The following is a 14779-nucleotide window of genomic DNA, read 5'->3' as shown; positions in this document are numbered from 1 at the left end:
TAGAATCTTTACAAATGCATAACAATATGAAAAATATTCGTATAAGTAGAATTTTTGAAAATAGCTCCTTTTTTTGAAAGTCCATTTTCGTCTACAGAACCCACTATTGTGCAGAAGATGGCCAAAGATGGAGACCACCTCCAATGCCAAGCAATTTTGCAAGCACAAGTTTCTTGACTAAAAATTCAGGGCCAGTTCAAATCTACAGTTATCAATTAGACTGATCCAAAAGCAGGTGTGGTCCAAAGCACAGAACGGGGGCAGGTCTTACCATTATAACAATGACTGATTATAACAATAACTGAAGGAAATGACTGAAAGAGATGTTAACTGGGCTTCAATGCCAAGTCTATATCCTAGTGTCTTGTGCTTGGGCACTGCTTTTTAATGTCTACTAATATGATCCTCTATCTGCAGTCATTTTTATCTTACATTGAACAATGAAAAACTGTGCTAATAAGAAGACAAATATCATTCACCCAGTTTAAACTATGTTCCTTCCAAGTAGAAGTCTTTGGACTGATATTTTTTTAAAGGAATTACTTTCTATAAATTAAGGAACAATAACCAATAAAAGTTAAGTGTTTTTACATCAAATAAATAGGTCCGTATGCTGCCTTTGGACAATTTTTGTAAATACTCCAGTTTTATTTACTACTTTTTTGCAAAAAGGTGGCGGTGCTAGTTCTGATATCTGTGATAGGTGACAATACGGTCTCGTATAAAATAAATAGAAGGTGTCTAAACCAAGGCAAATCTACACTGCCACTAAGCCAACATCCCAATGTCATAAGAAAAGAGAAAAAGATAGTGACGCATTTAATGCCATAATGGAGCACAGAGGAGAATTTTGGCTAGAGAGTCCATCTAAACTACATACCTGTGAAGAATATCTGCCGTCTCACAGTTAGTAGCACATGACCATTTCGAGCAGCGGTGGTCATTAAATCTAAAACTTGCTTATGGGATTTTCCCTTCACTGGAACACCATCAATACAGATCAGTTCATCAGCAGCACGAAGACGTCCATCCTTCTCCGCAGCACCCAACGGAATAATGGCCCCTATGTAAATCTAGAGTGAAGAAAGAAATGTTTTAGGATGACGTGGAACAATTATCTTGCTTTCCATCTGTGAAGGGCAACCAGACAAATCATTGACCAAGAAAGATTCCCATCAGGTTCTACTCAAAAACACAAATGGACTGGGTGAAGTTTAGTGGGTGCTGCTCTCCCCATGATCCTCTCTAATGTTTTAGCACCATATGCAGTGTACAGTTTATTTTATTTTTTGTTACATGGAATGGATGTATGATACTTTGATGTGGCATTTTTATTATCAAATTAAAAAACATGCATGAAATTATTCTTCCAAGATGATCAAATCATGTGCATTGTAGTCAATACTAGAACCAGCAAATTACAGAGCACAAGGAGAATAATGGGCTCTAATTCTGGAGCAATTATCTGTTCTTTGTCTTAGCAGTTGTTTAACAAGCTTTATATGCAAATTGTGACACAGTGGCCTTGCACAGCTTACATTCACAATTACTTCCAATAGTTCCAATGGCTGTTTATCTATGCTGCTTCAATAAACTTAAGTTATATAGCCCATAAAGGATCTACACAAGGTCAGATCCTATTAGTAGATACTCCCCATCCCGCTCCCTTCTATACAGTAACTGCATGCACTTTGTATCAGACACATTTACATTGATTCCTTAGTATTCCATCAACTCAAAAATGACAGCGGTGAACTGTGTATGCCTTGTTGTTGTGGTTTCCTGCTGTCTTCAATTATATTAAATTATTGGGCATGCATAGTGGAAAGCCGATCCATAACACAGCATGGAGTCACTGCAGGTATCTGGAATCACTTGCTGGAAAACACAGGACCTTTTAATTATTTATCTCCATACTTGCCTTCCTACCTCAGAAACAGAGTCTGAGATTTACTGTTCTTTTCCCCCCAAAAAATTTGGTAATACATCAAAATTAATTATAATTTATATTTGTTTTAGGATCTGAATATATTATATATATATATATATATATATACACATCATACATATTGTAATAATATGAAAAAAAGGACATCAGGGTGTTAGAAAAGCAGTACAGTATATGTGTGGCAGTGTAGTCGATAGGCCAGGCTAAAGAGGCCACTAAAGAACTAAAATCTAGTAATAATAACATTAAACTCCAGACTCAATCTTCAGTTTTACTAAGCACATTTACTAAGGTCCTTGCGCCACTTTTCCGTCAGACTTTGCACATTCTTTGTAGTGCAAACTGCTTGCACATATATAGAAGAAGTGTTGTGTGGCGGCTGCTCTATTCTTCATGCGACACAAATTTTGTAAAACATCGACTGGGAATGAAGAAAACAACAATTAAATAGGTGGAAGAAAAGGCCATTGTCTACCACTTTATTTGTTCTTTACTTTCTTCCTTAAACTGTGTCTGATGAAAGTTTTCTTGACAAAAAATGGATTGCACTTTTTTAGAAGTAAAATAACTTTTTCTTGCAGCATATGCTAAAGTGTGTGGAGTTTCTTCTGTCCATGTATAATGAACAGTATTATACTCGTTGACCTGAACTCTCTAGCTGTAGAAGGAGTGACGTATGTAATTCACAATATTACTGACTCTTTCATTCACCTGATGGGTGACACCAGATTATTGAAACTTTGATATATAGAGTAGATAAAATGTGATATTGATTTGTATGATATTCCTGATCTGTCAGTATTTTTACTCTTTGCTTTCAAGATTTATTATATGGTGGCTCATTATATGACTGGAAACCTTATAAATATTGATAATCTGCAGTAATCATGAATATAATCCATTTCATAAGATGCATCTATACAATGGATGGTCAAACACACTGTGAGCATTTTACAACCAGCTTCATTACTGAATTAATGAGTGACCCATTTAAAAGACCTATTACACAGATACAACAGAAAACGGCTCCAGTAACAAATATCTACGAGCGCTGGTTACTGTGCCTGTGGGATTTGTCGGTTTCTGATTTATATTACAGAATCACGTTTAGTACTTATAGGAAAATTCCATAATGATGTATTCTTCTTTATCCAGAAAGAGCAATAAATTCTATATTCTTCTAGATTCTAGAGAGCAGTGCATTGTGGGAGCTCTGATGACATGGAGAACCAAGATGTTATACAGTATATAATATACAGCTCTTTATGAAAGTGGTGATAATGTGGGTGGATTTTAACTGACTGTGAAATACTATGTGGTAGAAATAACGATCCTCATTTTATGGTTGTTGTTTGCCACCAAGAGGTCCAGGATTACAATATATCAAAAGAACTAATAGTATCACTCATCAGGATGATAGAGCTATATGTCAATATGAAAATAATACCTGACAATTCAGTATCCTTACTGTAATCTGGTTAGTTAGTAATGAAAACTCATAGGATTATTTTATTAGTTACCTTGAGGTCACAATACAGGCAGTCCCCGGGTTACATACAAGATAGGGTCTGCAGGTTTGTTCTTAAGTTGAGTTTGTATGTAAGTTGGAACTGTATATTTTATCATTGTAACCCCAGCCAGAACTTTTTTGGTCTCTGTGACAATTGGATTTTAAAAATGTTGGGTTGTCATAAGAATCAATATTAACATTAAAGCTTCATTACAGACACATTTGATAACTGTTATAGCTGATTATTGTAGCCTAGGACTAAAGTACAAGAAATTACCAATATCCAGAGGTCAGTTTGTAACTATGGGTCGTATGTAAGTCGAGTGTTCTTAAGTAGGGGACCGCCTGTACTTTCTTACTTTAGTATTCTACCAGAAAGTAGTGTTATATAGTAGTAATCATATACACATTTACTAAAAGAGAATGCACTGGATGTTGTAGTCAGGACTTGCAATACAACATTATAGGATGTATGGTGCTTGTTAAAGGGGTTCTCAGCTTATTGATTATCATTATTATCATCAAGGATGCAGAGTTTTGGAGAAAAGGTGAACACAGAGAAAGAAGTCAAACAAATATCTACACTCTTTCTACTCGATAGTGGCTGCACAGTGTTATGGCCGCTCAACTCCCATCCCTTTCATATCAGCATCACTAAACTAAAAAACCTTTTATTGTTGCATATTGTATTATTGCTTCTAGTAGCAATGGAAAAAGAGGGTAGAAAAGCAAAAGAAACAGTACTCACTGCCTGATCTGGTCCATCCCCTCCAAGAACCCGGAAACCAAAACCAGATTCTTGCTTCCGGAGAAATACATCCAAGTCCTTAGTATTAGGAGCTATGTACGAAAAATAAGAAATAACCAAAATTACAAAAAAAGCGTTAAAGTTATCATGTAATGTATGTATAACAGACAAAATAACTGATCGCACACAGCCAACACTAACTGATTAGGTGCCCATACACCTATAGGTCAACAACTCTGTGTCATCATACACATAAATCAATACTCAATAAATTAGATTATCAGTAGAAAGTATTTTTTTTAGTAATTTAATTGTGTGCTTCTTCACTCTTCCACCAGACTTTGGGACCTTGATTTCCAAATGAAATGCAAAATTAACTTTCATCTGAAAACACCACCTTGGACCATTGAATAACAGTTCAATTATTGGCCTAGATAAATGCGACACTTTTAGTGACGCTGTGCGTGGTGGCTCTTGAAGCACTCACTCCACTCCTTGTGAATCTACTCCAAACACACATGTGAAGTGTGTCATAGAATGCTGTCTGATCATCTGCCAAGTCAGCAATTTTCCCCATGATTATCTGTCTACTGTACCAGATTAAGGGACCTTTTAAAATACTTTGGAAGCGTTTGCAGGTGGGTTGGTTATTCCAGTTTTCTGAGATAGTGAATTCTGGGTTTTCATTGGCTGTCATAGGTGTGGACCTATCCATACGATGGAAGATAACAAAAAGTGTTGACCCATTGATTGTCTGGACCAAAGCAGCTGGAACAATGGATAGTAGAGTAATGTTTTGTTATGTTAGGGGCCTCATGTCTTGCCATTATAGGAATATTTTTACTCATCAGGAGTAAAAATGTAGCTTCTGTTTTTGAGTTTTACTGGGTGAGCTGGAATATATCATTTTAAATACATCATCCATACCATTATTAAAGGGGGAGGGGTAGCCATTAAAAAGTGCACAGTATAATATTATAATAGGGTCAAGCAAGGTCCCCCAAAGTGCCAGAAGTCCATAGGATATCACAGGAAGCCCTAAATCCTGCTTCTGGGGAAGGGGGAGTATGTGACAGTGGCTCTTACAGCTCTTTACCAGGGTAAGTACAGTATAGGTGACTTTAGTAAACTTTAATAATAATTACTAATTAGAGGGCAGCTTTGCAGTATATTTTAAAAGTATAAAATTATTCTGGGCTGGAAATGTTGATAACAATATCAATATCAGAGCATCAGGTTCCAAAATCCAGAAAATCCCAACAGATCAGCTGCCATCAGCAACTGAAGTAGAGAACGTAACCTGAAGTAGACAGCTCTATTCCCTTCAATGTTTGCAGGTTCATGGTTAATAGTCTTCATTGACCATGAAACTGTAAACTTCTTTGCACTTAACCCTCTTAAAGGACACCTGTCATCAGGTCTCTGCCACTAGTCCTGTCACCACTACCTGTTGGAGCAGCTCACAAGGATCCCATCCCAGCCTTTATCTAGTTATTTCATACATTATTCATTGTAAAATCATCTATTCTTTATCATGTAAATGAGGCTGGTCACATGGTCAGAGGCAGTGATGTCACCCCTGTTACCCCTCCCCTCTCCTCCCCCTGCTCATGTCTGTGTGTAATGTATAGTAAAGCATGGCTAGTGTGTGTGCTGCATCTTCTGACAAGCTGCATCCTCCTAATATACAGGTGAGAGACACAGACATCAGCTACACATGAATCTGACATGTTCTGCTGTAACATGGCTGCATGGAGCTGCTGTATCTCTCCTATACACACACACACACACACATGCACACACAGGCTGCAGGGGGCGTGGCCACCAGCACCAGGAAGCACATCATTATACAGTCTCACATCATTATACAGGCTGTCAGTCATGCACAGGGGGTGTGGCTGTGCCTCCCACTCATGAATAGAGTGGACAGCTTGAATATGCTAATGCTTAATTGGACATTTCACAGGTCATTTGCATACAGCTTTAGGACCTCATTGCTTAGGTTTACAGGCATGTAGAGGGACAATGAAGGGATAGATGCAATTATAGAGGCAGTTTATGAAAATATATTTAGTTTAGGGGGGTTATTTTGCATGACGGGTTCTTTTTAAAGAGGACATTTCCACGGAAATCCAATGCTTTTAAGTGCGCCTTATAGTCCGGAAAATACGGTATGTGAAAATGCTTAATAATGTGCTCAGTAGAGGATGTATTTAGGAGCAGGAAATTCTAACAACAAGACAACAACTTCCAGAGGTAGTTGGACCAACACATGGGATTAATCCTGTCTATTCAATCATAGTTCATGTTTTAAAAGAGAAAACCCAAGCTATAATGGTTGAACAATTATTAAAGGTGCAGTGGTTCTCCACAAAAATGAGAAAAATGGCAATAAAAACTTAATAATTGGTATTTCAAACAAGCCATCTACAGTTCTGTAAATTTCATGGTAAATCATCATATACTAATTTGTTCCTTGTTTCTTTACAAACATTTTGAAAAAGTCTGCCTAACCAGCCAGGTGTCTTCCTTGTATATGGTCATCTAGACTCGACCCATCAGATGGAGTCAGGGAGTGAGGTTGAATTTTAACATCTGTGTCTTGTGTTTTCTCTGGAGATAAGCCACTACCACGGATGAGCAGTAAATTCCACTCTTTCCATTATAAACACATACTCTGCAGCTGAACTGGATAGATTTGTGAGGACTTCAAGGAATAACCATCAACAAAATTAGACAGCTATTGAAAACTTAAGGACACCTAAATTCCAAAATAAGTCAAGAGGAGGAATACAAATCTAATGTAAAAATGCTTTGGTACGGAAGGAAAGAAAGTAATACCACAAAGAGCTTGGAACTCTACCCAGACACCAGATACTTTGGTTTACTGTATTGGTTTACCTCCTAGTTATGTTTCAAGGCTTTGTAAAGAGTCAGCAAATTTATAAAGGCTTTGTAAAGGGTTGGCATTTTTTAACAATGCTATTAAGGGTGTATTCAAAACTCTAACTGAGCCCCCTACATACAGCTGGTATCTGCTGTTAACCTGTTAGATGCCTTGGTCTAACATGACCACTGCATCTAAATGTCTAGGAAGCACAGGTGTTGCCATTTAAATGAAGAGACCATCTAAGGGTAGGGACAGGTTCTGCGCATCACAATGGTGCATGATGCATAAAATTTCCACTTTGTGATTACAGTTTGGCGTTGCTGTATGGCAGGGAAGAAGGGACATATAGCTATGATGGTTGGAGTCCCATCCTGGCACTGTGATCGGTAAGTGAAACAGGGCATTGCAGGGTCCATGATTGACGGATTGATCACGCTGGTCTGAAACTGCCCTAAACCACATAATAAAGTAGCACAAGGCAATAAACAACAAATTGTGTGACACAAATTTAATAAATATTAATAAATACATAGAACATAGTACTCAAATAATTGAAGAAAATACTCACGTTTATCTTCAAAGATATTTTTTGATTTCTTATAAACTTCAGAAGGGTCAAGTTTTGGGGAGTTAGATCGAGCAAGATTTGGAGGGAAGGGCAACGGCTGTGGTACAGGTTCGGTTGTCCCAAGTGCCTCAAGGCTACCCGACAGCTCCTGCTTGTCAGTTTTCTAGAAATGATAACAGGGAGGGTTGTTACTGTAGTGCATGAGGATCCAAGAGCACAATAAAGTTTTACAATTTTTATAGTTTTATAATTTTTATAGTTAAATTAAGTCTATTAGCTTTTATGCTTGGTGCCTTTTACATGTATGTATTACTGAGTGATGGTTTCTGAAATGTGGGAAGGATGGACATATTTGTTAGGTTTGCATTTTGAACGTAGCACTACAAGGTTGCATTTACAATCATAGCAATGGCCGCTCTTTAGTTGCTCGCTCCTTAACAAGCAGAATAAATCTCTGATTATATTTGTGTTCGGAGACCCATGTGTATTCTGTAAATTTTAATGTGTGAAATATTTATTGGCAAAATAAATATGCAGCAAATAAAAGTCTAGAAACAACCTATTTTATTACTATATAAATGAACATAGAGGCTCACAAAAACTTCTGTGGCTGGGATGTTCTTAAAAATTCGCTCCTTAAAGGCTCTTTTTGGGTAACCTGGAAACACCCTGACCATGAGGAACATGGAAATGGAATTTAAAGATGCTCAGTGTGTCTGTGGCATACTTCTTAGTTGCCTTTTTGACACCATCATATGAAGTATCAGTGTTTTTTTGCAACAAAAAACATCATTGCCAAACATCACTGCTTACCATCCATAAATTTTAAATGAATAAGAAAATTTATTCCAAAAATATATAGATTACGAAAACGTTTATACTGACCACTTTTGCTACTTTGGTCGGTGATGGAGGAGCTGCAAATAGAAATGAACACAAAATAAATAAGTATTTATGGAAAATCAACAGATCATAAATAACAGACATGGGAAAACCAAACATAATTTGAATTAATACCTACTGAACTGTGTTTAATACAATGCCTTTTTATATTGAAATATTATATCTATCCATCTATCTCATATCTATCTATCCATCTATCTCATATCCATCTCATATCTATCTCATATCCATCTCATATCTATCTCATATCTATCCATCTATCTCATATCTATCTATATATAAAAGATTGTTTGACAAGGAAACCTCAGTAAACCCTCTGCAGGGTGCTAAAGATCTCCAATATAGAGATATTTTCAAGCTCCACCCCAACGTAGTTCACAAAAGGCAGAAACACATCTATGCGTCTGTCCTTTAAGCCGATGGCTATATACAGGGTCAGCTTCAGGTTTGAGTAGGCCCCTGGGCAACAGAGCCTCAGTGAGCCCCTTTGCAGTGAAATCAGGTGGTGGCATTAAGAAACAGACTAAAATATTCCTTTGTTCATCATTCCCAAACTGCCATGTAAAGGTTATTTTATATACAGCCCCTCATAGTTTAATTATAAACAGTCCCCCATGAATTCATTATATACCAATCCCCTCACCAGGCACTATGAGCCTACTACGGACTAAGATCCGGCCGTGTGGGCCCGTAAGTTGTTTGGGTATTCCTGGTGCCAGCCCTGGCTATCGTTCTGACAACATCATGTATTTTGTAATACTGGCATCTAGACAACATACAATATATATCCTCAACACAGGATTAAACTTATTACATTAAGCCTAACAATGAGAATCTGCATACTGAACATCCAGAACAAGAAACACTGGATTAAGGATGGACCACATGACAATAAGTATTTTCCAAATCCATGCTCCGTCCTTATAATGTTTTATTTTTACTTTCTCCTTCCAGACGCGAAGTCAATTAAGTCAATGAATGTAACACATGAATGAGTCTTGATAAGGCCACTCGCATTCAATCACTGGGAATAAAACAGCTCTTAAAAGGGCAGCGTCTAGGCCATTACAGAAGACATGGAGACACATCTTTAACTGGCAGCTATCAGGAACCACATTATGTTAAAGTATAAGCTAATTAGGATGCAAAAGAAATGGAGTCAGTATAATTGCTATTAACTGCGTCCATGCTGAAATAGCAAGAATGTATCTGAGCAAACCATCTAATGTACTGTATTCCCACTGCTTATCAGCACTAACAGGGAGGAAGATGCTCTTAAGTTCAAATTGCTGACAACTAACAGTGTATTTGAGGATACTCTATTAGCTTGGAATTAAAAAACAATAGTAATTTAGCCGACTATAGTTCCCATTGCTAGTTCTACTGAACCGCAATTCTATACAGAATGAAACATTATATTCTGTAATAAACATAAATAAGAGAAACAATCGTTATAACAAACAATCTCTACACATGTTTACACTATAATAGGGACATTTTACTGATTTAGCTTATTTAGAGCATACAAAGAAAAACAAAACCTTCCAGATTCTGTACTGACATAGATACAAACATGTGGTCTTAATACAATCGTGTCAAATTAGCCAAACCTAGACAATTCTTCTGTTATGTTTTCCACAACATTATCATTGTCGATCAATTCTTAAAATAAACTATCAATGTTGGATTAGTTCAAATGGTATTGCGCTAATCAGAGGTTGTCAATTTCTTAAATCCCTACTTGGTGAAGAGGAGTTATAGCTTATATTTTTATAAATATATAATTATGTACTTTATCTTTAAACTAAAAATGTTAAGCCCCAGACACAAGGCATGGTTAAAATACATCAAAATATTAGTGTTCTACTGACCTCCTCTCAATACGAGTAATGGCACCTCAGCCCCAACTGGGAATTGCTTTAGGACTTCCACAACCTGTATATGTGTTAGGCTTTGTACATTCTGATGATAGATTTCTTTTATTACATCTCCTTTTTGAAGTCCAGGACACCACTGGCTATCCAAGATCATTTTGACCTTCTGGCCCATTGCACTGTCAGCAATGGCAAATCCAAAACCCTTTGGGCCTTTCAATAAAGGAACAGTTACAAGTTCAGGCAGTGGGGTTACAGTTGATGACATAGATGTCCTTTGATCTTGTATCTCAAGTGAAGGGCCATTTAACCTTCCATTAACTAATACATGGCCTGGTTTTCCATTTTGGTCCAAGACGACTACTCCAGATTTTAAGTCCTGACTTCCCATGTTTTCTCCTTGAGCTGTCATTTGCCCATTGATGATTGGAGGGGTATTGGTAACAATATCATTTACGGGGTCATCACTATCTTCTGGAAGTGGATATCCCCGACAAAGAGTCATATTCACATACTGGTTGATGGGAATTAGCTGGAACATCTGGACAACTTCTGCATGTGTGTGACCAAGAACACATGTTCCATTTATGTCCACAATCACATCACCTGGCAAAACAAGAACATTTGTAAGCCCAACTCTTAAAGTTGACAAAACAATGTGTAATCTCATTATAACAACAAACTATAAAAATATAAAATATAATTTGGAACATCCCACCAAATTCTTATGTACACCAGCTATTTCCTAGCTTTATGCCACATTATTAGTGTTGGGAGCTCCATCTTCAATCTTCTGTGATGGTCCTGTACACATTAATAGGTTGTTTTAAAAAATCAATACATATTGTATAGTGACCGTGTAATGACCCACCTTCAACTAGTAATACCCAGTTGTCCACACAGGCTATGTTCACAGCGGTTTACAGTATGCCCTTCCACTTCTATTATGAAAATATAGAGATGCAGCCAACATAAAATTTCCCCTACAGGTAATGGATGCATGACTGAAGCTACCCTTCCATGAATATAACCATATGAGATGGAAGGTGAATGCAAGACCATTCTTCAGTAATTAGTTTGTGTTATGCTCTTCTAAAACAAAAAGAAGAACGACGGTAGCGTAAGAAGAAGAACGGTAGCATAGATGTGAATTGGCCTAATTTATGGGGAGAATAACTACTAAAATAGATAGATGTCACAAGCTGACAAGTCTTCTTTAAGGGAAAAAAAAGAATTAAAAAGTAAAGATTGTGACTTTCATGTTAAAGTACATTATTTGTGAGCCCTGTCTGAAATATAGTGATATATACACAGAGTGCACAGCATGGAATTCAGTGTTCCATGAAACCAAGTTCTCTCTAAATGCCGATTTCTTTTTACCATTTGAAACATTTCTATACTAAAACTCATTCCTCTGCTGATTGCATAGAAGTCCATTTATTCATTACAGTTAATAAGAGCGGCAAATGGATTTTGGGAGGACATTATTTCAGGCTCTTGATGGCTAAGTGTAGGCTTCCAAAAAGATGCAGTTCATTTCCTAAGCTGCAGTCATTTATTTTATCCACTCAATGTATTTATGTTAAAAAATCCAAGAGAAAATATACTGTATGGCTATGCATGAAAATTAGGAAAAGCAAAGTCATGAATAATCTTCGAAGAGGTTCACACATTGAAGTCCATTTAGGTTTTTCTACATAGCATATATATTCGAGTATAAGCCGACCCGAGTATAAGCCGAGACCCCTAAATTTTACTACCAAAAATTGGGAAAACCTATTTCAGTATAAGCCGAGGGTGTAGTATACAGCCACCCAGCCCCCATGTAGTATACAGCCACCCAGCCCCCATGTAGTATACAGCCAGCCCCCTGTACTATACAGCCAGCCAGCCCCCTGCAGTATACAGCCAGCCAGCCCCCTACAGTATACAGCCAACCAGCCCCCTGCATTATACAGCCAACCAGCCCCAATGTAGTATACAGCCAACCAGCCCCATGTAGTATACAGCCAGCCAGCCCCATGTAGTATACAGCCAGCCGCATGTAGTATACAGCCAGCCCCATGTAGTATACAGCCAGCCAGCCCCATGTAGTATACAGCCAGCCAGCCCCATGTAGTATACAGCCAGCTGGCCCCTGTAGTTTACAACCAGCCCCCTGTAGTTTACAGCCAGCCCCCTGTAGTTTACAGCCAGCCAGCCCCCTGTAGTTTACAGCCAGGCCCCTGTAGTTTACAGCCAGCCAGCCCCCTGTAGTTTACAGCCAGCCAGCCCCCTGTAGTTTACAGCCAGCCAGCCCCCTGTAGTTTACAGCCAGCCCCTTGTGAAATCTCTAGGCGTAACAATACAAAGCAAATTTGCAAGAAAACATGTTACAGAACACTTCGCTCACAGAAAATAGTGTAAAATCATCAATAACTAAGAGAATTGCAATCCATGAGGTAACAAGAGGAGCAGAATATTTAGTTGTAAGGAAAAGAAAGGGTCTTCTTTATATTTCCCTCCATAGTATTGACAGAACATTGTCAAAATGTAGGGTCATAGCACCTGCCCCTGTAATAAAAGAACAGCATTCCTAATAAATGTCCAAATATCCATAAATGTGATATCATGGAGAATATGTGTACTTTATGGAAACTGATGCTCCCAATTGATTTGTATTTGGCACATATGAACGCTGTGACAAGCATTGACAAAGTGTGTGCGTGCTCAAAACGGCCATAGGCATTGTACTCTATTTATCTGACTTTTAATATGAAATAAAGAAGAGATGAATTGGGCGAGTTCAGTGATCCGCTCTTCTTCGAGCATCGATTTATATTATCTTCTATGACTGTCACAGAGCACCAAAGCGTTTGACTTGCAGCTGAGTTATGTGTGTAAAATTCCGGGACTGTTTCATTGATCCTAAAAATACGCCACTGCCAATCTGTTTCTACGATTGGATTTACCAAGGGAAGCTGTCAGGGTCTCTGCAAAGTTGATTTATTTGGAACTTGGCTTTACAAAAGGTAGTCATTTCACATTTTGCTGCATTCTGATCCTTTAAAGGGAAAAAAGCCTCTTAGTTTTTTCACCCAAAGTAGCCTCAGCATGCGCAGGATCCACTACTCTTTTCTATGGCGTCCTTCATTATGCTTCCTGTTTCAAAAAGGCGACACCCATGCTGAAACTGGCTGGTTAATGCAGACTGGCCAGTTACAGTGGAGTAAGTCATGACAGATCATGTCATGACATATGTAAAAGTCAGGACAGATCCGTAGCTCTCCAACACCAACACTCTGCATTTGGTGGTGTTGGAGAGATACGTGTGATCTATCTTTATTACACCCTCCCCCCATCATCCATTTTTCTGTGTGTTATTCCTAGCACCCTCCTTTTTTTCCTTGCGTTATGCCCCCATTTTCCGTTTTCCTTCCCACCCCAACCGCACTGGTAAGGAGGAGGTAGTAGTGTACGCCGTGTGGAGGATGTAGTAGTCCACGTGTGTTCGGAGGATGTAGTGGTGCACGCAATTTAAGAACTTACTACTATTAAGAACTATAACTCAGCTTATACTCAAGTCAAGGGAAAAAAAAAAGTGTACTCTCCCTCCGACCTCCCCCCCTCTTCTATCCACCATTGGGGGCATCGGAAGGGGAGTACACTTATTTGTTCCCTACAGGCATTATATAGGGGCTGCAGGCTATACACTAGAGGGGGCTGGCAGGCTATGCACTAGAGGGGGCTGGCAGGCTATGCACTAGAGGGGGCTGGCAGGCTATGCACTAGAGGGGGCTGGCAGGCTATGCACTAGAGGGGGCTGGCAGGCTATGCACTAGAGGGGGCTGGCAGGCTATGCACTAGAGGGGGCTGGCAGGCTATGCACTAGAGGGGGCTGGCAGGCTATGCACTAGAGGGGGCTGGCAGGCTATGCACTAGAGGGGGCTGGCAGGCTATGCACTAGAGGGGGCTGGCAGGCTATGCACTAGAGGGGGCTGGCAGGCTATGCACTAGAGGGGGCTGGCAGGCTATGCACTAGAGGGGGCTGGCAGGCTATGCACTAGAGGGGGCTGGCAGGCTATGCACTAGAGGGGGCTGGCAGGCTATGCACTAGAGGGGGCTGGCAGGCTATGCACTAGAGGGGGCTGGCTGGCTATGCACTAGAGGGGGCTGGCTGGCTATGCACTAGAGGGGGCTGGCAGGCTATACACTACTAGGGCTGGCAGGCTATATACTGGGGGGGCTGTAACCAATGCATTTGCCACCCTCTGCTTATACTTGAGCATATACGGATACTACCAATATAAACTGCAACGTTTGATAAGTTAAAAAGTGTTAAAAAGTTATTACAACACG

The 14779-nt window shown here is 39.0% G+C and overlaps 1 protein-coding gene across 2 annotated transcripts in view; it reads right to left on the bottom strand.

The window, feature by feature from the left end:
- Window positions 1-14779, bottom strand: part of MAGI3 (membrane associated guanylate kinase, WW and PDZ domain containing 3) — a 176936-nt gene that overhangs the window by 29036 nt on the left and 133121 nt on the right. For both annotated transcript variants that reach the window (XM_072137627.1, XM_072137628.1), the window contains exons 10-14: window positions 10439-11047; window positions 8550-8581; window positions 7665-7827; window positions 4207-4298; window positions 881-1073 (exon numbers count right to left, since the gene is read on the bottom strand). In XM_072137627.1, the coding sequence (XP_071993728.1) occupies window positions 881-1073; window positions 4207-4298; window positions 7665-7827; window positions 8550-8581; window positions 10439-11047 (1089 nt within the window). The remainder of the gene's footprint in view (window positions 1-880; window positions 1074-4206; window positions 4299-7664; window positions 7828-8549; window positions 8582-10438; window positions 11048-14779) is intronic.

Source organism: Engystomops pustulosus, chromosome 2 (genome assembly GCF_040894005.1).
Source record: "Engystomops pustulosus chromosome 2, aEngPut4.maternal, whole genome shotgun sequence".
Taxonomy (NCBI): domain Eukaryota; kingdom Metazoa; phylum Chordata; class Amphibia; order Anura; family Leptodactylidae; genus Engystomops; species Engystomops pustulosus.
Note: the sequence above shows the minus strand (reverse complement) of the source record. Positions and strands in the feature narration are given on the sequence as shown.